The following is a 22,460-nucleotide window of genomic DNA, read 5'->3' as shown; positions in this document are numbered from 1 at the left end:
TCACTTAAGATGAAGGCTTACAGAACAAAATAGTTTCTTATTTAACAGTTACTACAAATGTTGCCCTATGACAATGGTTAACAATCTCACAACACAACTTCTATTTTTGTTTTCATACTTTTCGTTCTCAAAGAGGGGCTTCTCTTAATCCCATTCACAACATATACCCACAAATTAAGAATGCACAATAATACAAATGGTTAACATTTGTTGCGCACTTACCACAAGCTAGATACTGCAAAGTGCATTGCATGCATAAATTAATCCAAACAGTTCTGGGAGGTGGTTTATCAGCTAGAATGCTTTCAGCTGCAAATAACAGAAGATCCAACTTAAAATGGAACTTTGTCTTAACCTACTTAGTTAGCAAATGGGTTGTTTATGTAATACCCTTGGTGATATATGTTCTTTATTCTCAAATAAGGAAAATATTTTTAATACACATAGTAAGAGGTTTGGAGGTGTGGTCATTCCAGGGTTGGTTAATTCAGCAGCCTAATGACATCACCAAGGGCTCAGGTTCTTTTCACCTTTGTGCTCTGTCACCTACTGCTGCACGTTCATTTGTCGCCTTAAGCTGACTTCCTTCATTATACCATGAAGGCTGCCACAGTTCTAAGATCCACACACAAAAATGTCCACCAGACACAGGAAGGAGAGCAGTCCCTATCCTGTGCCCCTTTTTAGAGCAAAGAGAACCTTTCCGGAAGGTTTCCAGTAGACCACCTTTCATGTCTCTTTGACCAAAATTGTATCATATGGCGACATCTAAGCCACCCAGTTGGTCAAGAGGAATGAGACCAAAGTGATTGGTTTAGAATTATCAGCATTCTTTCCTAAGAGTTAGATACAGTCTCCAGTGTCCTTAGAAGGGTATGGCTTCAAAAAGGGTAAACAAAATGCAGGGTTCTCATGGTAACACAGGAATTACTGGTTGGAGCTGTTATAATCCCCATTTAAGAGACAAGGGAAACCAAGGCTGAGAACCATACCTATGGGCACAGGGGTAATACAGTGGCAAATTAAGGCTTGAAACTAGTTCTGACTCTGCAGCCCAAACTGTACACTAGTAGGGTACATAATTTCCATTGTATTTAGGGGGGGAGAAATCCTTTTTAAAAAAAATTTAAAGAAATACCTTGTCTGGGACACTAAAATGATTTAAAACCTAGAATTTAATACCTATATTCTGGCTTCTCATTTTCAGCTTTGTGTGTTGGGCCTAGTTTTCTGTTTACTTCTCCATTCCCGTATTTAGTTTATGTCTCCCAACATCCTAAGTCATCTTTATTTATAAAAATTTCAGACAGCATCCTGCCAAAGTGTGCTGAAATTCTACCTTCATAAAACCATCTGTTATTAGATGAAAGTAAAAATACCATGAGCTTATTTCATCATCTCAGACCCTAATGCCATACTGATACCACGTTTCTTATAATTTTCAAAGTTCATTGTATCTTTTATATCTGATCAGTTTATTTCACCAAGTATTTGTGTCTGTTTGTTGTTGTTGGTTGCCATTCAGTTAATTGCGACACGTGGCAACCCCATGTGTGCATAGTAGAATTGCTCCATGGGGTTTTCAAGGCCGTGACCTTTCAGAAGCAGATTGCCTGGTCTGTCTTCCAAGGTGCCTCTGGGTGAGTTCGAACCGCCAACCTTTCAGCTAGTTGTTCAGTCTTTCTAAATATATTTTTCTAAGCCTACGTTTCCTCGAAAGGAAAACAGCAATAATAATACCCAATTCACAGTTTTGCTATGAGGATCAAATAAGGCATTGTATGCCAAAATCCATACATGTGTGTGTATGTAGCTTAGAGTAAGCAAAAAGACAACTTAAAATTTTCAAATTATTTGTACAAGTAGCAATTGCTATAAGGGTTCAAAGAAGAAATTACAGAAAGTTATAGAGTAGTGGGGAAAACAAAAGCAATACAAATGAACTCCTGATCCTGGTAGTATGAAAACCAATAGGAAGAAGCTGCCTCTCTGAGCTAGAAGACACGTATGTCATTGTTATTAATGTGTCTTCTACTTGAGGGTAAGAACTGCCTTTAAATTTAGTGAATATAGCATCGCACACAGAATCATGCATGAAAACCCTTTATCAAAATGATTTAATACGAACAAATTGAATTCACTTATTACAATACTGTTACATCTTTGGGGTGGTAAGTGGGGATTCATTTGGGTCAGGATTTCATGAGTTCATGCACATTTCTATTTCAGTGGACAGTACTGAATCATGAAGGCTGGTACAGCTTCCAAGAATGCTTTACTGTGTACATCTTATTACAAAGAGCTTTGTATGTGCCAGGAATAAAAAATAGTTTTCAACTTATGTCAACTCTGACAAATTGGTAGCAGCTACCTGGAATACTATGTTGAGAAAAATTCTGAGGACACATCTATGTCCATCAGGATAGAACTGAAATAATTTGATGAGGTCTACTGGGATCGCCATGAGGCAGGGGCCAACTCGTGGCAGCTAACAGTGACAACTATGGACATAGAGGAGATGTGACAGCCCACACACCATGTATTTGTCATTTCTGTACTATGTATGCACTTGAGTTATTGGGTACAAGTCGTTTCTAAAATTGGTTTTGCCTTTCTTGGCAAACCTTGGAAGGCAGAGTGAAGATTCTCATTGTTCAGTGATTAGCCAGCAATGTGTTGTTTGTTTTTCTGTTTAATTATCTATTAGTAGTCAATTTAAGTTAAATTTTAAGTAATTTAGGATCATATTCTATAACCTGTAACTCTGCTCTTAATTTAAAGGTAATATCTTGTTTTAAAAGGAAACAGATAGCAGTGAAGATGATGAGGACATTGTTGGACCAATGCCTGCAAAAGGACCAGTTAACTACAGTGTAACAACAGAGTTTGAAAAAAGGGCCCAGAGAATGAAAGAAAAGCTGACTAGAGGAGATGATGTAAGTTTTAAATGTACTTTACTCAGTGAGACAGACTGCATGCATTAAAAATCTAAATTTTAACAACAAAATTTTAAAATATACATATATGTTAAAAGAAAATTACCTGAAATTATTGCCCTGAGGTAATCTTTAAACCTTAAACCAAAAATATCCACTGACGTCTTCTTAAAACCAAACAATAGTTCAGCTTAACTAGTAAAAAATATCTACCTTAAGCATTGTGCTTTTTTAAGAACTATCTGTATGGGATCTAATTGACAACAACAACTCGATTAGATAGAAACCTTAGGGGACCATGAGTTTATGTTAACGAGGGAGGAACAACTTAGAAAAGGAAGATGAGAATGGTTGCACTACTTGAATGTAATCAATGTCATTGAATTGTAGAAACTCTTGATTTGATATATGATTTTCTGTGTATATTCTCAACAACAGCAACAACAAAATAAATATTTTTTTTAAAAACTCAAAAAAAAAAAAAAGAATGTGTGTTAAATCTTAAATCAAAATTATCCCTTGAGGTCACCTTTTCACGAGATAACAGATTGGTTCATAAAATAAAGAATACTACCCGTGAGTAATGAGCTCCTCTTAAAAAGCACCTATAAGGGATCAAATGGTCAAAAATTACTTTAAAGCAAAGATGAGAAGGTAAGGGGGCAGGGAAACCAGAGTACTGGAAATGATACAACCAGAACAGAATGAATGAGAATGATGGTACATTGTGAAAATGTAACCAGTATCACTAAGTAATTGGTGTAGAAAGTGTTAAATGGGAACCGAATTTGCCGTGTAATCTTTCACATTAAACACAATAAAACATTATTGAAAGAAATAGAAAATTATAAACCAGAAGCTATAAAGAAAAAGATTGGCAAATTTGTTTATGTAAAAATTTCTGTATGGCAAAAGATAGCATGGAGTCAAAAGAATTATAGATTGGATGAAAGTATTTGTAACGTATGTGACAAAGGACTGATAACTACCAAAGCAAAGAGCCCCTGTAGATTGGTAAGAAAAACATCAGTCCATTAGAAAAATTTGCAAGGGACATAAACAGGCTGTACACAATAGGAAGTGCAAAGAGCTAATAAGCATTTGAAAAGATGCTCAACCTCAGTAGAATGAAAAATTCAACTTAAAGCAAAAATGCAAAGTCTTGTTTATCAGATTAGCAAAATATTAAAAAGATAACATTCAGTATTGCCAAGGATGTAAGAACATTAGTCCTTTCTATAATTGTTACCTTTAAAACCTCAATGAAGAAGCATAGCCCCTTGTACAGTATTAAGGATATACTACTTTCCATGCTACCTTTTTTGTTGTTGTTAAACTTCTTATTTCTCTTAAAGGATTCACCTAAACCAATTACAAGGGAGTCATGGATGACTGAGCTTCCTCCAGAAATGAAAGACTTTGGTCTTGGGCCAAGAACATTTAAGAGAAGAGCTGATGACAAATCTGGAGATCGATCGATTTGGACAGATACTCCAGCTGACAGAGAAAGGAAAGCTAAAGTGAGAGGTTTAGTTTGTTCGTTTATTTCTGTCCATGTTGGCTGTATTTTGAAAAGATATAAGGGAAAAGTATTTAAGGGTACTATTTTGAAAAAGAGGAGCCCTGATGGTGCAGTGGTTAAGCGCTCGGCTGCTTAACCGAAACGCCGGTGATTCAAACCCACCAGCTGCTCCACGGGAGAAAGACGTGGCAATCTGCTTCTGTAAAGATTTACAGCCTTGGAAACTCTATGGGGCAGTTCTACTCCTGTAGGGTCTTAATGAATTAGTATCAACTCGACAGCAATGGGTATTTTTAAAACTTTATGATTCTGAAGGAGAGTTATGAGGAAGGAAAGTGATGTTAATTGCTTGCTATTTGCCAGTAAGTTGTCTCATTTAAATCTCAAGAATACCCTGAGACGTAGGTTTATTGACTCCATTTTGTGGATGGAGAAACTAATCTCTATGAGGTCAGCTTTTCTAGGGTCACAGCTGGTAAATGATGAACAAAAATTTCATTCTAGACCTTTCTAACTCTGTATTCTCTCGTCTTTATACAGTTTTGTACTCTCCATGAAATCATCTTTAAAAATATCTTGTAATACTTTAAGATCACAAGATTTCTTCTTGGGAAGAACCAAAGCTGCAGATTAACACAGCACATTCAGTGATGCATTGAAACCCTCAAAATAACTGTTTCTCAGGTGTACTAAGTTTCATGTTACTGTCAAGATAAATAAGAAGTGTTTTCATTAATACATTAAACTTGGGAATCTGCAAATCAGCCAGATGTCAGTAGGTGGGGAAGGATATCTTATTATTTTTAGATTTTCTCTTCTTGAATCTTTCTGTTCATTATGAAACATTCCATTGTATTTTAGGAGTTGAACCAGTGCTTCTAGCACTATTCCTTAAGTTTATTCTAATGATTTTTATTCCCTTAAGATGTCCCATTCACGTCTTAAAGGCTTGACTGATCGTCACCTTAAGATTATAGCTTCATCAGTACTGATGTAAACAGTTCCATACTGAGTTCATCACCCTAGCTCTGTTTATCCTGTTCATCAGCACCTAGAATTATCAGGATTTCTATTTTGATTTGTAACCATAAGTTGAATACCCAGTCAGCCAGACATTGTGCTTGGTTGCAGGTTATAGAAAGATGAAAGAGCTCCTTAAGGACTTCTCATTTTAGTGGAGAATTGATTGTGAAATAGACAGTTATTCCTAAAATGTGGCTGGTATGTTGAAGTCTCCACATTTTAGCACCATACCCTGAGTATGTGGCAGCATCATGAGTTGTCTTTTGATCTGAAGATTAAAGGAAATCTGAGAGCTGTAATAGAAAGATGAGGTGAACCAACATCCATAGGGTAGAAGAGGCAGTAGAGATGTGGTGTAGAAATGAGCCACACACCTTGAAAGGCTAGCATTGAGATGCCTGTCTGCTCTTTCCTAGCTCGTGTTTTATAAAGATAACATATTGCAGTTTTTATAACAGCCTTTGAGACTATCTCTACAGCATTATATTTGTGTCATAAACTTTATAGTATCACAGAGCTGTCTGCTGTCCTGGGTCTTTGATCTTTGATCCAGCCTAAAGTTTATGACTAATTTTTGTAAAAGATCTTAGCCAGATTTCCTTCTTGATAGGTTTTCTCTGCTTCTTATTTTGTATATTTGATTGACCACCATCCATCTTCCATACCACTTACAGTCTCATGGCTTGAAAGAAGTGCAATTGCTCTTTAGAAAGAGAAGAGAATGTTATGCACAAATTCGGGATCTGTTATGTCTTCACCTCCCAGTCTTGACTAGAGCCACTATGTCTTAACATTAAATGTTCTGGTTTTTAATCTCCGTTTTACCATAAAGTCATTTTTCTCTTAATACTTAACAAGTAAAAGCATCTGTTTTCTGGAAAATTTTTTTATAAAAAAATAAGAAATGAGCTATTCCTAGATGTATAGTTTTTCCAGTCGTTATCACTATTTCCAGACTTTTTCATCATCCCAAGCAGAAGCTTGGCAATAACTTCCCACTCCCACCCCCCAGCCCCTGTCCCTAGTAACCACTTTCCGTCTCTATGCATTTGCCTATTGTAGATACTTCACGTAAGTGGGATCATACAGTATTTGTCCTTTTGTGCCTTAGTTCACTTAGCATAATGTTTTCAATGTTTATCGATTGTCATAGCATATATCAGAACTTCATTTCTCCTTGTGGCTGAATAATATTCCACTGTATGTATGACCACATTTTGTTTATTTATTCATCTGTTGATGGCCATGCGGGTTGTTGTTGGACCTTTTGGCTAGTGTGAATAATGCTGCAGTGAAATATTCCTTTATTTTTAATGTACTTTATTAAATACAATGTTATTTTACTTTGTTGTTAAGATAAAAATTGTATGAGGGTCTCCTTGGTTTTCTTCATCAGATAATAGTAGTATAAAAATATGCTTTAAAAACAGTGGTTTTCAACCATTTTTATGTGGGCCATGCCCATCCTTGTCCCAACTAAAATTTCTAGAATATTTTGCAGTGTTTCTTTCTAATTAAGATATGTTGGATTTGTATCTAAGAACTTCATTTTTATGTGTGTGCTATTATAGATAGTATTGTTTTTTAAATTTCAAATTTCAGTTGTTCATTGTTGGTATATAGGAAAGCAGTTTTGTGTATTGATCTGATATCCTACAGCATTGCTATACTCACTCACTAGTTTCAGAAATTTTTTTTTGTAGATTTTTTGGGGATTTCTGTCTGTACTTTATTCTGTGAATAAAAAAGACAGTTTTATTGGTTTAGGTTAGTTTCTAGTAACTCTATCTAAACAAAAATAATATGTATTCCTTTTTTATTTACTTATAAAGACATGGTTCAGTAAGTACATGTTACCTGTGTTCATTCCTCAGGAAACACAAGAAGCAAGGAAGTCATTCAGTAAGAAGGACGAAGAACATGTATTGTCAGGAAGGGATAAGAGATTGGCAGAGCAGGTATCCTCATACAATGTAAGTAAGGAAATGAAATGTATAACCCTTTAATTTTTGTATCTTTTAATTCCTTTCTTGTTTTTTTTTTTTCTTTCTTGTTTTTTTTTTTTTTTTTTCTTATATGTCTTTCTCTATACCTCGGTCTTTTTTCTATACATCTGTCCTGAAAAATACTCTACTTGGTTGTGTAGGATTTTTAAAATGCTTTTCACGTAATGTTTCCAATTTTTATTTTAAGTCATACATCAGAAATTTAACTACTGGATATAGGCAGTACTTGACCAGAAAGCCAGAGCCCTGACAACTCATAGAGATCTTCAGTTTATGAGTTTTTAAATTACAAGCAGATTCGGAGTATTTGATGTAAAGATTTTAAAATGGGAGAAATCTAAGATTTAAATACAAGAGAAAAAATGGTTTTAAAACATGATTCAATCTAAATATATAAACTAAGTAGGTCAGTATTCATTTGGCATATTATTATTCTGTTATAATCTCTCTTACTTTTAGAAAAAGCTGGAGAGTGTTCTAACTCAAAGAATAAATCACTGAACCCTCTGGTTACTGAGAAGTGTTTAGTTGTTCAGGAAAATTACCTTCTGTTCACCATGTATTAGGTAATGAAAAGTTCCATAAACATTAAGGAACAAAGTTTCACCAGGAATGGTGAAACATTTTTGGACAGTGTCTAAAACCTATACCCACATGGAACATTTATGAAAACTGACCATTTCAAAAGTCACATCTCAACAAAATTCAAAGAATCCCAGTCATTCATAACATGTTCTCTGACCACAAGGAATTTGAGTTAAAATTCAGAATCAATATAACTTAAAAGCCCTGTGCTGCCCCTGGTAACCACTAATCTTTTGTCTCAATGGATTTGCCTAGTCTAGATATTTCATGTAGGTGGGATCATACAATATTTGTCCTTTTGTATCTGACTTGCTTTACTCAGCATAAGGGTTTCAGGGTTCCCCCATGTCTTAGCATATATCAGAACTTCATTCCTCTTTATGACTGAATAATATTCCATTATTTTGATATACCATATTTTATTTATCCATTCATCTGTTGATGGACACGGGTTTTTTTCCACCTTTTGGCTATTTTGAATAATGCAGGGAACACCTAGTATACAAGTATCTGTTTGCTTCCTTGCTTTCAAGTCTTTTGGGTATATACATAGGACTGGAATTTTAGGGTCATATGGTAATTCTGTATTTCAAACCGGCATTTCTTTTAAAACTAAACATACACCTACCCTATGACCCTGCAGTTCCATTCCTAGGTATTCACCTAAGACAAGTGAAAATATATTTCCACGCAAAGACTTGAACATGAATGTTTATAATAGCTTTAGTCATAAATGCCTCAAAAAGATTTATATAAGAGTGTTCATAAAAACTGTATTCATAATAACTAAATACAGTAAACAACCCAAGTATTCATCAATAGGAGAATGAAAAACCAAAATGTGGTATGCAATGAAATGCTATTCAGCAATAAAAAGGAACAAATTACTAATAAATGCAACAACACGGATGAATCTCAAAGTCATTATGCTTGCATACACAGGCAAGTACATACTGTATGATTTCATTTCTGTTAAGCTCTAGAACAGGCAAACAAATTGTCTTAGTTGTCTAGTACTGCTATGACAGAAATACCACAAGTGGATGGCTTTAACGAAGAGAAATTTATTTTCTCACATCTAGTAGGCTAGAAGTCCAAATTCAGGGCGTTAGGTCCAGGGGAAGGCTTTCTCTGTTGGCTCTGGAGGAAGGTCCTTCTCATCAGTCTTCCCCTGGACTAGGAGCTTCTCCGTGCAGGAACCCTGGATCCAAAGGATGCATTCTGCTCCCAGCTCTGCTTTTCTTTCTGATATGAGGTCTCACCCCCACTTGCTTCTGTTTCCTTTTATCTCTTGTAAGATAAAAGGTGATGCAGGCCACACCCCAGGGGAACTCCTTTTACATTGGATCAGTGGTGTGACCTTAGTAAGAGTGTTATAATCCCACCCTAATCCTCTTTAACATAATCTAATCTTGCCTCATTAACCACAGGCAGAGGTTAGGATTTAGAACACATAGGAAAACTATAATCACAAAAAGGAGGACAGCCACACAATACTAGGAATCATGGCCTAACCAAGTTGACACGTATTTTGGGGGGGCCACAGTTCAATCCATGACATGAATCTATGGTGGAAAAAAAATCAGAATGGTGGTTGTTGGAGTGTGAATGCAAAGACTGACTGGGAAGGAGCCTGCAGAGCTTTCTGGGGTGATGAAAGTGTTCTCGATCTTGATAGGAGTTTGGATTACAAAATTCAGTGAATGTACACTTAAGATTTGTGCATTTCATTGTATATAAATTTTTCTCAAAAGAAAAAAATTATAATCAAGTATTGAACCCTAGTTAATGAAATGCATGTTGAAGTATTTAAGGGGACATGTATTGATGTCTGTAATTTACTTTAATATGCATAAAAATATTAGGGTTCTAATCTTATGCTGAAATTTTGTTTACTTGTGATGAGATTTACCTTTCAAAATGTTACTATAATCTTAAGACATTTTCAAAGTGTTACTGTAATCTTAAGACTAAGCCACTCTATGACCTTTAGCTTTTGATAAATTTAACACTTTAAAATACTACATGAAGAAAAAAATAAAAACTAGTCGACTAGAAACTTAGCATGAATTTTCAAAAGTCGTTTAAAAATCTTCCCATTCAGGATGAATTACTCTAAATTTTATAAAATGTTTTTAAAAAAAGGACACATTTTTGTTAAATGATTCAATTTGGTTAAGTCAGCAAATGGCTATTTTGCAAGTTGATCTATACATTAAATGGTTTTCAGTTTATTGATTTTTAGTGAATCGACTGCTCCTGGATGTTTGTAGTAGTATTTTCTAGAATTCTAGAATTTGTTTGGTCACATGTACATCAGTGTGCAAATTACACTAAACCAGACCAACAGTAATGCACCCGAACAACTGGTAGAAACGTTTGTTTCTTTTGTCATAATATATTTGAGAACTTGGATTATTTGAATTGACTATAGTGGCCTGTCTTAGTCATCCAGTGCTGTTGTAACAGAAATACAACAAATGGAGTGCTTTAACAAAGAGAAATTTATTTTCTCACAATCTAGTAGGCTGCAAGTCCAAATTCAGGGCATCAGCTCCAGGAAGGCTTTCCCTCTTTGTCGGCTCTGTAGAAAGGTCCTTGTGATGCATCAGTCTTCCTTTGGTCTGGGAGCATCTCATCACAGGAACCTCAGTGCTCTGCTCCCGGCACTGCTTTCTTGGTGTTATGAGGTCCCCCATGTGTCTCTGCTCGCTTCTCTTTTATATCTCAAAAGAGATTGGCTTAAGACACTATCCAATCTTGTATACCTCATCAATATAACCGCTGCTAATCCATCTTATTACATCATAGTGATAGAGTTTACAACATATAAGGAAATCATATCAGATTACAAAATGGTACACAATTATACAATACTGGGAATCATGACCCAGTGAAGTTGATACACACATTTTTGGGGGGACATAATTCAATCCATGACATAGCCTGTGGTTTAATCTTTTCTTCTGTCTATATTGATATTTAATTTACTGATTAGGAGATCAGTAAGTTGAAACCTATCATCTTTTTCTCTCTATTTTCATTTGCTTTTGTTATGTTTTGTATTCCGTACAGTTTTTACTCATCAGTATAAATCATTTTTCTCAGCAGTGGCTTTAGGTAATGTGTGGCCTCTGCAAGTCCATTCTTTGTCACACCTCCACTCATGTCCTCCAAACTTTGTGCTTTGTTTTCTCCAGCTCTTTTTTATACCTTCCAGCCTTCCCCGTCCAACTCTTGTTAGCCTGTCAGCCTTCGTTGTCATTATCTCATTAATGAGTTAGTATTATCTCATTAGCAGGGAAAGATGTGGAAGCAGGGAAAGTGGAGAAAAATGTGGGGAAATGGTGCTAAAAAATCGTGTTTTTATAATATAGCTTTTTTACTTACTTCATACATTTATATATAATTATATTCATATAGCATTGTAGTTCCCCATCCTAAATTAAAATAACCCTACTCCACCTCTTGTTTGTTGTTCATCCTCTCTTCTCTCTCGTACTACCAAACTACTAGAAACGTGACCTACACAGTGCGGCCCACATTCGTTAGATCACCTGCTGAGAACCTGCGTGTCTTTTAAAAGCATGGGTCTCTGAGACCTACCATTAGCTATTTTAATTCACTAAATCTATAGTGGGGCTGAGGAATTTGTATTTCTCTTCCATCACTCAGGATTGGAGGCCAGTGGTTTTCAAGTATTTTTGTTTGGTATCTGTCTTAGTTATCTAGTGCTGCTATAACAGAAATACCACAAGTGGAGTGCTTTAACAAAGATAAATTTATTCTCTAACAGTCCAGTAGGCTAGAAGTCTGAATTTAGGGCACCGACTCCAGGGAAAGGCTTTCTTTCTCTGTCAGCTCTGGAGAAGGCCCTTGTCATCAGTCTTCCCTTGGTCTGGGAGCATCTCAGCACAGGAACCTCATGTCCAAAGGACACACGCTCTGCTCCCAGCACTGCTTTCTTGGTGGTATGAAGTCCCCACGTCTCTCTGCTTGCTTCTCTCTTTTATATCTCAAAGAGATTGGCTTCAGACACTATCTAATCTTGTAGATCTCATCAGTATAACCATCACTAATCCATCTCATTCCATCATAGTGATAGGATTTACAACACATAGGGAAATCACATCAGATGACAAAATGGTAGACAATCATACAATACTGGGAATCATGACCTAGACAAGTTGACAGATATTTTTGGGAGACACAATTCAAACCATGACAGTATCCCCTAAAAGAAATTTGAAAAATGATGCACATTTTTAACTTAACATCTAAAATTTTCATAGACTTTAAGTAGTTACCAACATGTAAATTATATATTACATTACATTAGCATATTATATTACTCTCTATTACATGTTTCAAATGGAGTCCAAATGCCATCACAATTTGATATCTACTGTTATCCATTAAGGAGCCCTGGTGGCACAGTCGTTAAGAGTTTGGCTGCTAACCGAAAGGTTGGCAGTTTGAATCCACCATCTGCAACCTGGAAACCCCATGAGGCAGTTCTGCTCTATATTATAGGGTTGCTATGAGTCGAGATCGACTCATCAGCGGTGGGTTTGGTTTTTTCTTTTTTTAGATTATCCATTGAAGAATAAACATGAAGAAGTTCTTTTAACAGCTGGAAACTTTATTTCATCCTTTTTTCCCCTTGAATTCATATTTTCATTTCTCTTCGGCTATAGATTTTTATCCTAATGGAATTTACTTTTATGCTTGAAAGTCTTTTATGATCATATTGATATCATATTTTGCTGTAACAAAAATATGCACATAAATTGAAATTTTTTTAATTTCTTTTGTCTGTCTTTTAGTGTTAACACACTTTTTCTTCTGAATTGAGTTGTGAATTCACTTGATCAAAACAATATAAATATATTGCAAATTTTGATAAATGATTGTTAAGCGTAACAAGTAAAATGTAAATTTAACTCTTAACAAAGGACTTTTTTTCCTATTAGTTCCTGATTTTGGATAGGTGTTGCTTATTGCTAGAATGAAACAAATTTCAGCATCAAATATATTCTTTTGTTTTTATGGCTGTAAGAGTTAAGAAAACTTATTTACATAAATAAATGGATACGAATGGAACCCATTTTGTTATAACAGTGTCATTCAGTTGTTTGAACAATTTCTGAATTATTTTCTTAAACCTCATAGTGATCTATTAATAAAGATGATTGCTAATGATCTCTCAGCTGTTAACTCGTTAGGACCTCCTTTGATTTTTTTTTTTTTCCACATTGGTCACATTAGTTTATTTTCTCTTTGTTTCTTTCCAAATCTGTAAAATAGGAATAATAACATTTAACTTACAAAGATATTGTAAGGATTACAATATAATAAATGCTCAATAAATCTAACACTTAACATTTATTGATGATTGTAAACACTTTGTATTCATTACATCATTTAACTCCTTCTCCACCCAAATATTTTGAAATTGTTACTGTTATTACCACCATTTTACAGCTGGGAAAATGAGGCATAAATTACTTGCCCAAGGTTTCTAGTATTGAAAGGAGCAGGACCATCACTGCAGCCCAGTTTTGTCTGAATTCAAAACTTAATCATGGCGACCCCATGTGCACACGTTGGAACCACTCCATAGGGTTTTCAAGGGTGCGATCTTTCAAACGCAGATTTCTAGGCCTGTCTTCCCGGTTGCCTCTGGCTGGGTTTGAACCACCAGCCTTTCAGTTAGTAGTCGAGCACTTAACCATTTGTGCCACCCATAGACTATACTCATACTAAACGTATTGATATATGTGTTGAAGCCTATTTTTTCTTAGCCATATTTGGTGATTTTTTTTTAACCTCTTTAAATTTTGTTGAAAATAAAGAATAAGAAAGAACTTAACTTGCAAATTAATTTGTTTCTAAAAGACTTTTATCAAGATTTATGAAATTACTATGAGGTACTTCATTTATTATATACTGAGTAGGGATTGGGAAAATTGAAATAGTGCTAATTTAAATACATATTCACTGATATCTTCTGTACGTTCTGTTAAAGTTTGGGAGTTCCAGACTGAGCTCATTTAATATATGGAAAATGTCTACTGATTGACAGAACCAGTTCTCATTTTCAAGTGAGCTGCCATGCTTAGGTTCTGTCAGAAAGTCCGACTTCATTTTTCTGTTTAAAAAAAAAATGTGTTAATGATCATTCCTTTGACACTTCTGAATTCTAATGTAAGTATGTAAGGAGAGGGAAGGGAAGTGCCCTGAGTTTGTCTTCTGGATGAAATAAGATGCTGCCATCTTCAACATTCTTACCAGTGTCTTGGTGTCTCCTTATTTTGCTTTCACTGAACTCTCTTCACTTCTTTGCTCTCAAGTAAAGTCTTTGACACAATGGGCAGGGCCTGGAAGAGATGTGGTTGTTAAGCAAAAATTATCCTTTCTTCTGTTGCCCTACTCTTGGACACCCCAACAAGAGCCAACAAACTCATCTCTGAAGGGCACCACACTCTTAAGAGAAATACGTTTAAGACTCAGAAGGACACAAAACCTTTCTGGGTTTTACTTTCTTGACTGAAGTTTCACTCATACTGTTTCAGGTTATCCCTTTGTTTGATGCCCTGGAGGCTGTAACTCCCCTAGGCCATATTCCATAGTTGGGGAATGTTACACATCTCCTTTGCCAAGTGGGATGAGGGCTGGAATGAAAGGGGAAGCACCTTCAGTTGACATTTTGTCCAGCAAATCGATTTTAAGAAAGGCTGCGTAAAGGATGTTGGGCACTTGGGTTGAGTGCCTTAAAATCATCCATGCCTTCATACCCCGTGGAATTTACTCCGTATAACTCCCAGGGATACACATACCCCCCTGCCCCCCGTTTTTTTTTCTTTGTGCATTAGATAAAGGTTTACAGAGCAGATTGGTTTTTCATTATACAATTAATACACATACTGTTTTGAGACATTGGTTCCCAACCCCATGACGTGTCAACACTCTTCCCTTCGCGACCTTGGGTTCCCCATTGCTCAAGGTCCCCCATTACCAGCTTTCCTGTCCCCTCTTGTCTTCTCATCCTTTTCCTGGGCTGGTGTGCCCATTCAGTCTCGTTTTGTTTTATGGGTCTGTGTAATCTTTGGCTGAAGGGTGAACCTCAGGAGTGACTTCGGTATTGATTGAAAAGAATGTCTGGGGACCATACTGTCGAGGTTTCTCCAGTCTCTGTCATACAGTAAGTCTGGTCTTTTTTGGTGAGTTAAAATTTTGTTCTACATTTTTCTCCAGCTCTGCTTGGGACCCTCTGTTGTGATCCCTGTCAGAACAGTTAGTGGTGGTAGCCAGGCACCATCTAGTTTTGCTGGACTCAGTCTGGTGGAGGCTGTGGTAGTTGTGGTCCATTAGTCCTTTGTAATAATCTTTCTCTTGTGTCTTTGGTTTTCTTCATTCTCCCTTGCTTGAGACAGGGTGGGACCAATGGAGTATCTTAGATGGTCACTCACAAGCTTTTAAGACTCCAGATGCTACTTACCAAAGTAGGATGTAGAACATTTTCTTTATAAACTATGTTATGCCAGTTGAGCTAGATGTCCCCCGAGACTGTGGTGCCTAGCCCCAGCCCAGTAATTCGGTCCCTCAGGGAATTTGGATGTATCTATGAAGCTCCTATGACCTTTCCTTGGTCAAGTTGTGCTGACTTCCCCAGTATTGTGTACTGTCTTACCCTTCACCATAGTTACCACTTATCTACTGTCTAGTTAGTGTTTTTCCCTCCCTAACCCTCCCCTCCATTGTAACCATCAAAGATTGTTTCCTTTTGTGTGGAAACCTTTTCATGAATTTTTATAATAGTGGTCTCATACAGTATTTGTCCTTTTGTGATTGACTTATTTCACTCAGATAATGCCCTCCAGACTCATCCATGTTATGCGAGGTTTTGCAGATTCATCATTGTTCTTTATCGTAGCATACTATTCCAATGTGTATATGTACCATAATTTGTTCATTCATCTGTTAATGGGCACTTAGATTGTTTCCATCTTTTTGCTATCGTGAATAAATGCTGCAGAGAATATGGGTATACATGTGTCTATTCATATGACAGCTCTTATTTCTCTAGGATATATTCCTAGGAGTGGGATTGCTGGATCATATGGTATTTCTGTTTCTATCTTTTTAAGGAAGCACTATACCGTTTTCCAAAATGGCTGTACCATTTTACATTCCCATCAGCAGTGTATAAGACTTCCAGTCTCCCCACGGCCTTTACATCATTTGTTATTTTCTGTCTTTTTGATTCATGCCAGTAATGTTGGGACATATCCCCCATCTTGAAGACTGCTGGTCTGTACTACCTGCATCTACTCCTCCATCCTCTTCACTGCTTCTTTAATCCAGTGCCATTCTATTAAGGTAAAAATACTGAAAGTTCTACAGTGAATCCCTAATTCATTAAACCAATTGCCTTTGCTCAGGCCTCATCCTGCTATACGTATCTGAAAATGTGAACAGACCCCAACTAAGAAGAAAGAAAAGGAGGGAAGTGAGGGAAAAGAGAAAGAAAACTGAGAGAACGGAAATTTCCCAGCTTATAAAACACACCAACATACCCTGCCCAGGTCTTGAATATTGCCACTTCTGTGCCCTTATTTCTCTGTTTTGCCCTGGTTTTGCCTCAGCCTAGCAGTGCCCTTCCCTTCCCATCCACTTGGTAAAATCCAGTTCAGGCTTCAAGGACCAGCGCATCCAGGAAGCTTTAACCAGGCTCCCAAGTGCAAGTGTTATTGCTCTTCCTTTCACATCCGTGTTCTTGGTTCATACGTTAACTTTGACACTTCACATGATGCTTTTCGTTATGGTTATCTAAATGTTTGTTTCCTCTGTCTTACACTTTTTTTTATTGTCTAGCGTATAGTTAGTAGACGTCTTCATTATGGTTGAATTGAATTTGCCTCTGATAACATTTTCTTCATAAATGCTATCTTGGATTTGGAAAAACCTGTTGGATTTGTAAACAGCCCTTCTTGATGCTCGCCATTACTACCTAATTATTTTGTTTTGTGATCATATTCTGTCAATAATTTGTACAAACTGAGATTTTTATTTCTGCTATCTTGCTCTCCCCAGGACTCAAAAAGAACAGAATCTCTTATGGACATACATCATAAAAAATTAAAGAATAAAGCTGCTGAAGATAAAAATAAGCCCCAAGAGAGAATACCATTTGACCGTGATAAGGATCTCAAGGTTAATCTGTTTGATGAAGCTCAGAAAAAAGCTCTAATAAAGAAATCTAGAGAACTGAACACCAGATTTTCACATGGCAAAGGCAGTATGTTTTTATAAGTAAGTATATTTCAATGGGGTATATTTTGATAACTGATCAATTTTAATTTTTATAAATACTCTATTATTTTATCTATAAATAATTGTAAACATCTCTTTTTTTAATAAAATAGATTATAAACCTACAAATATTTCTTTTATAAGTAAACCATGATTTCTGGTAATTTCAGTATTGTAGGGGAAAAAAAGTGGTTTACTGGAAAAGCAGCTTTGCCCTTGTAGTAACATAACAGGGAATTGCTATTAAAAGTACTAAAATGAAAGTTCAGTTTATGAGAAATGGCAAAGGAAAGTGTGATTTGAAGCTTGGGTAAATATGCATGCTTTATTAAAGAACAAAGAAAGGCAGTTTCTGGTAGTCTTTTTTGTTGTTTTTGTAAAACATACACGACACAACATTTGCCAGTTCAACAGCTCTCATTTGTACAATTCAGTGAAACCAGATACATCCATCATGTTATGCAACCGTCACCTGATCACAATTAGAAAATGTTCATTGCTTTGAAAGGTTCTGTATAAGTTAAGATTCAAAACCATTACATCATTCATCCACAACCCAGTCTGACAAGCGTTAGTAATGGTGACTGCTTCTTAAAATTAAAATCTTCGTGATTTTTAATTGTATAAAACCTACATTAATATTCAGATGTGGGTTTAAGGGAAAATACAATTAAAGTTAGAAATATTTTCCAACTTCTTATTTGATTTTCTTATTCTTACTTCAGGGGGATTTCCCTGTGCAGTGAAGAAAAGTTGAAGAATACTCTTGTTTGTCTGTCCACCTTTATTCCTTTGTTTTGCCTTCTCACAATTAGAGATTGGTTTTTATAAACATACACACTTAACCTTGTTCGTTGTGTCCTTCAAGGTCATGTGGAGACATACAGTCAGTGTTTCTTATGTGGAATAGAATCTATGTCTTTGGCTTCTGAGGAAGCCTAGCTATTTCTTCAAATAATTACTTGGGTTTTGTTTTTTGTTTGTTTGTTGTCTGATTTTTGTGGTGTCTCTCAAGTACCCCCTAAGGTCTGGACAGGCCTGTCCGCTCAGTCTTTACCACAGCCTGGAGCCTCCTTGTCAGATACCACTAACCTGTCCTGGAATAAGTGAGTCAGATGCTTACAGTAAATCCATGAATTTTAAATTAGTTTTTCCTTCTAAATTACAGCTGGTGAATACACATCCGCTTAAAAATGGAGGGTTTGGGAATTTTGTCTGTTTTGTTTTGTTATTAGTTTGTTTTGACACTCAGGGCTTTTTATTTGTTGTTCGCTTTTTTGATTTGTTGGTTTATAACTCAGAATGAGGGATCTCTGTGTTATGTGCTAAAGAAAAAATATTTTAATTTTTCCAACTTTAATAGGTATTTCTAGGGGAGGTAGTCTAAGGAATAATCTATATGCCATCAACCATTAGCAGTGTTGAAGTCTCTTAGACTCAGTCTCTGTGATCTGTATGCCATTAACCATTAGCAGGGTGAAATCTGCAAGACTCAGCCACTCTGATCCCACCCAGAGCTGCCTGAATCTTTCAACTTTGCTTTGGATGGTCTTCATTTACCCGTTTACATTTAACAATTTTTAGCTAGTTTATTGGGGATGGATCTTTTATATCAGTCATGAATAGTCTTTTTAAAGAAGCAAACTAATAATCCCTTGAATGCAAAAATGTAGATGGGAAATCTGTAATTATAACCACCATATTATCAGGAAGTTGTACTTTCTTGCAGGTTAATTTCACTTGTTCTGTCTTCTAGTTTTGATGAAACAAAAAGTTTTAATGGAAAAAGATTCTGATTCCTAGTTCATTTAAGCTTTATGAAAATTGAGTACATTGTTAAGTGAAATTATGGTACAAATTATTCTTCTAAAAATTACAGTACAGTGGTATTTTCCATAACATCAGTGTAAACAGTTGCCCGCTAAAGGAATATTGCTATTAAGAAGATGAATTATTCCCCTAAACAAGTTGAAAAGTATTCTTGTCTAAGCAGAACTGAACAGAGCAACCTTTTGATTAAATATGTGATATTTAGTGGGTAATATTTTCTGAAAACAAAAGTTTTATACAAGAGCAGCCATTGCTTTCATTTAATTCTGTTATGTTTTTCCCAATGAAGGGAAGAAATATTTTGTAGTTCATCATCCTTATGTAAATTCCTAACATATTTTTGTGAAAATTTGGTATTATTTAATGTAAAAATGTCATCTTTGGATACTTATTTTTGCTTTGCTTTCCTTACCATAAGGGGGCTGGGCGATATTTCTGTATCAGGTATTTGCTAGTTCTTCCCTCACCCTTGGAGTGTCCATGACCTGAACAAAGGGGAGAGAAGCCTCTTGTTTCTGACTTGTACTTTCCATGAGTTACTCCCATACGGGCCCCTTGGATCTTATGCTCTTTTGTGCCACCCTGGAGAAGTTTTAACAAAATGTAAGATGAGTCTCAGAGGTTTTTGGCCCTTGCGGAAAGACTAATCCCAAAAAACAACATTGACGAATAAATGAACAAAGTGGGTTTGGAACTTGAAAGAATGGAAGGGTGTTCTTCACTTCTCCTCTCCTCTTCCAAAGCCGCAGAAGGCCTCATTAAACCAAATCTCTCCTCCATCTGGCAGAAAACTGGATTATTGCCATTTTCTGATAAGAGCTTGTAATTTCGTGGCCAACTTTTATAGACTGAACTCTTTAGAAATTTAAAAATGAAAAAGAAAAAGAAGGCAACACTTAAGGTCATAAAGTGGAGTAGATACTTTAACATTTTTTTACTGTTGAAGGTGAGATTTGATTTGAGTTCATGGTATCTGAAAATACTTGACTTTGTCCGGTTCTCTTAATTGTCATCTCAGACAGATTTAGATGCTTCAAATTGTAACCACATTATAGGTCAGCAAATGGTGGCTTTGGCAGGTGCGTTTCTGTTTTTATTTGTTTGTTTTTTTGTGGGAGCATTGTTTATTTTTTTTATTTTGTTTTGGACAAAAGGTGAAAGAAGGTGGCTGTATGCATAATAAGATTCTTACTAGGTAAATCATTTTTGTATTTGGCAAAACAGACTAAATTAAGGCCTGCCCTTAAAAAAAAGCCACAGTCTTACTAAGAGTTTTTAATTTTGTTTGGATGTAGTGGTCACTTGACCATAAAATAACATTTAATGGTTCTTTGACTTAATGATTTTAGAATGAGGTTGAGCTTTACAGGGTACTGAGGCTTACATGCTCCAGAATAGATTAGCAGTTCTTATGTGAATCATTTCACCCCAAAACATTATGGCACTTTTCAGAATTTATTTAGGGTAGATAATATTTATATTTTTATTCAAAAATGTAGTATCGCAGGAAATAATTTTTAAACTAGCTAAAAATGACCCTTATTCCCTTTTTTACTTTTTCCATGGTAATGATAAGTGTTGTTGGGAGAAAAAAAATTTCTCTGCTGAATTATATCCAAGAAGAATTAACATAAGAATAGTAGTACCCATGTAATGTCAACAGCTGAGTCTTCTACTTTAAATATTATTTTGCTTTTGTTTTTGATGCCATTGTGAGACTCAGGTCTGCATTTGTAAAAGATCGTGTGTTTCCTACTGTAGGAGAAGTATTTGTTTTGCAACTTAAAAACTTATTTAACTGTGATAGTAACATGTACAAAATTTAAAAGCTATACACTGCCCCTTCCAGTCTTTTTATTTTGAACTTTACAATTAAAAGACTGTTTTTAGAAAAGAGGAACTCCTGACATGTGTTTTTTTTTTTTTAACTGTATGAATAAAGTTTTATCTATATCTGAGAAGTTGTGGTCTTTTATTTTTGTTGTGTTTGGTTTCAGTATTGGCTCTTCTGAAGCAGGCATTATTGGTAAAGAGAATATTCTGTAAGGGTTTATTCTGGCCAGCCATAATCATTATGGGCTATTGTGGGGGAAAAAAATCTTTTGCCCCAGCTCACTTAACCAGATTTTCAGTATCCCAATATAACTACGAATGTTAACTATTTATTTAATGAAAATAGGAACACCAGACAAATTGGAAGTGCTCTTAAAAGCATGATGATGGCACACAGAGGGCTGGCTGGCACAGGGTTATGAGCAGCACACCCCCCGCCCCCATTGTTCTGTATATCAGGGCTGTGCAGCCGGGTTTTTTCTGGATTGCATGATTATAAACATTTTTTTCTCTATTTTCCAATTTTTTTTAAGTAAGCATGTATTCTTATGTAACAGGAGGGCAGGAATGACCTCTGTTTTTAAGGTCCTAATTTATGAGTCGGAATCGACTCGATGGCAACAGGTTTGAGGTTTTTTTTTTTTTTTTTTTTAATTTTCTGTTATATAGTGTCAGGTGTACAAACTGAAGTATCAGGGAGACAGGACTGGAGATTTCCCTCCTCTGTAACTGGGCAAGTGACCAAAAGAGATGCTTTGCAATACAAAATCTAAGCACTGAATGATAGGAATCTGGAAACAGTCAAGGAAAGAGAACAAAGAAATCAAAGTTTCTAATTTACATCACAGACCAAGACTGAATGCATTTGGTTTCTTTGCTCTGCTATTGGATTGAAAACTGGACCAATCAGTATTCTTGGTTGCAGACAACAGAAACTGACTCTGGATGACTTAAGCAGAAAAAGAATTTGTTGAAGGTTATTGACTAGCACAAAATCAGTAAGAAAATTGAAGAAGCAGGCTTGGACCGCAGGCAGGGACAAGGTGAACAGCAGAAGCACAGCCACTCGTCCCATCAGAAGCATCCCAGATGCTAACACTATAGCCATTGGACATTGGACACCGCCACTGGCGCTATCACCACTGACCTTGGATGCCGCTACAATGATTTTAAACTGTTTCTGCTGCTTTGTGTCTCCAGATCCTGAGTCCTAGCAGGAGCATCTGCCTCATCAAGCTCAGGTCATGCACTTGTGCTTTACCTTCCAGGGCATGCAGAGAGGGTCATTGTGCCCCTTTTGGCTTTGGTAACAAGCAGCTTCCACCAAGCCTCAACACGTTCATAGATTGCCAGACAAAGGAAAAGCAAAAACAAAAACCAACCAAACCAAACCCATTGCTGTCAAGTCAA

The 22,460-nt window shown here is 36.1% G+C and overlaps 1 protein-coding gene across 2 annotated transcripts in view; it reads left to right on the top strand.

The window, feature by feature from the left end:
• Positions 1 to 21,470, top strand: part of GPALPP1 (GPALPP motifs containing 1) — a 36,576-nt gene extending 15,106 nt beyond the window's left edge. The window contains exons 4-8 of one of the 2 annotated variants that reach the window (XM_023731603.1): positions 2,802 to 2,936; positions 4,292 to 4,456; positions 7,356 to 7,454; positions 17,169 to 17,387; positions 18,113 to 21,470. In XM_023731603.1, coding sequence (XP_023587371.1) covers positions 2,844 to 2,936; positions 4,292 to 4,456; positions 7,356 to 7,454; positions 17,169 to 17,387 — 576 coding nt within the window. In that variant the 5' untranslated portion in view covers positions 2,802 to 2,843 and the 3' untranslated portion in view covers positions 18,113 to 21,470. The remainder of the gene's footprint in view (positions 1 to 2,801; positions 2,937 to 4,291; positions 4,457 to 7,355; positions 7,455 to 17,168; positions 17,388 to 18,112) is intronic. The other variant, XM_023731602.1, reaches the window with a different exon arrangement.
• Positions 21,471 to 22,460: the final 990 nt, after the last annotated feature.

This window comes from Trichechus manatus, unplaced genomic scaffold (assembly GCF_000243295.1).
Source record: "Trichechus manatus latirostris isolate Lorelei unplaced genomic scaffold, TriManLat1.0 scaffold00044, whole genome shotgun sequence".
NCBI lineage: Eukaryota > Metazoa > Chordata > Mammalia > Sirenia > Trichechidae > Trichechus > Trichechus manatus.
This window is presented reverse-complemented; position numbering and strand designations above follow the sequence as displayed.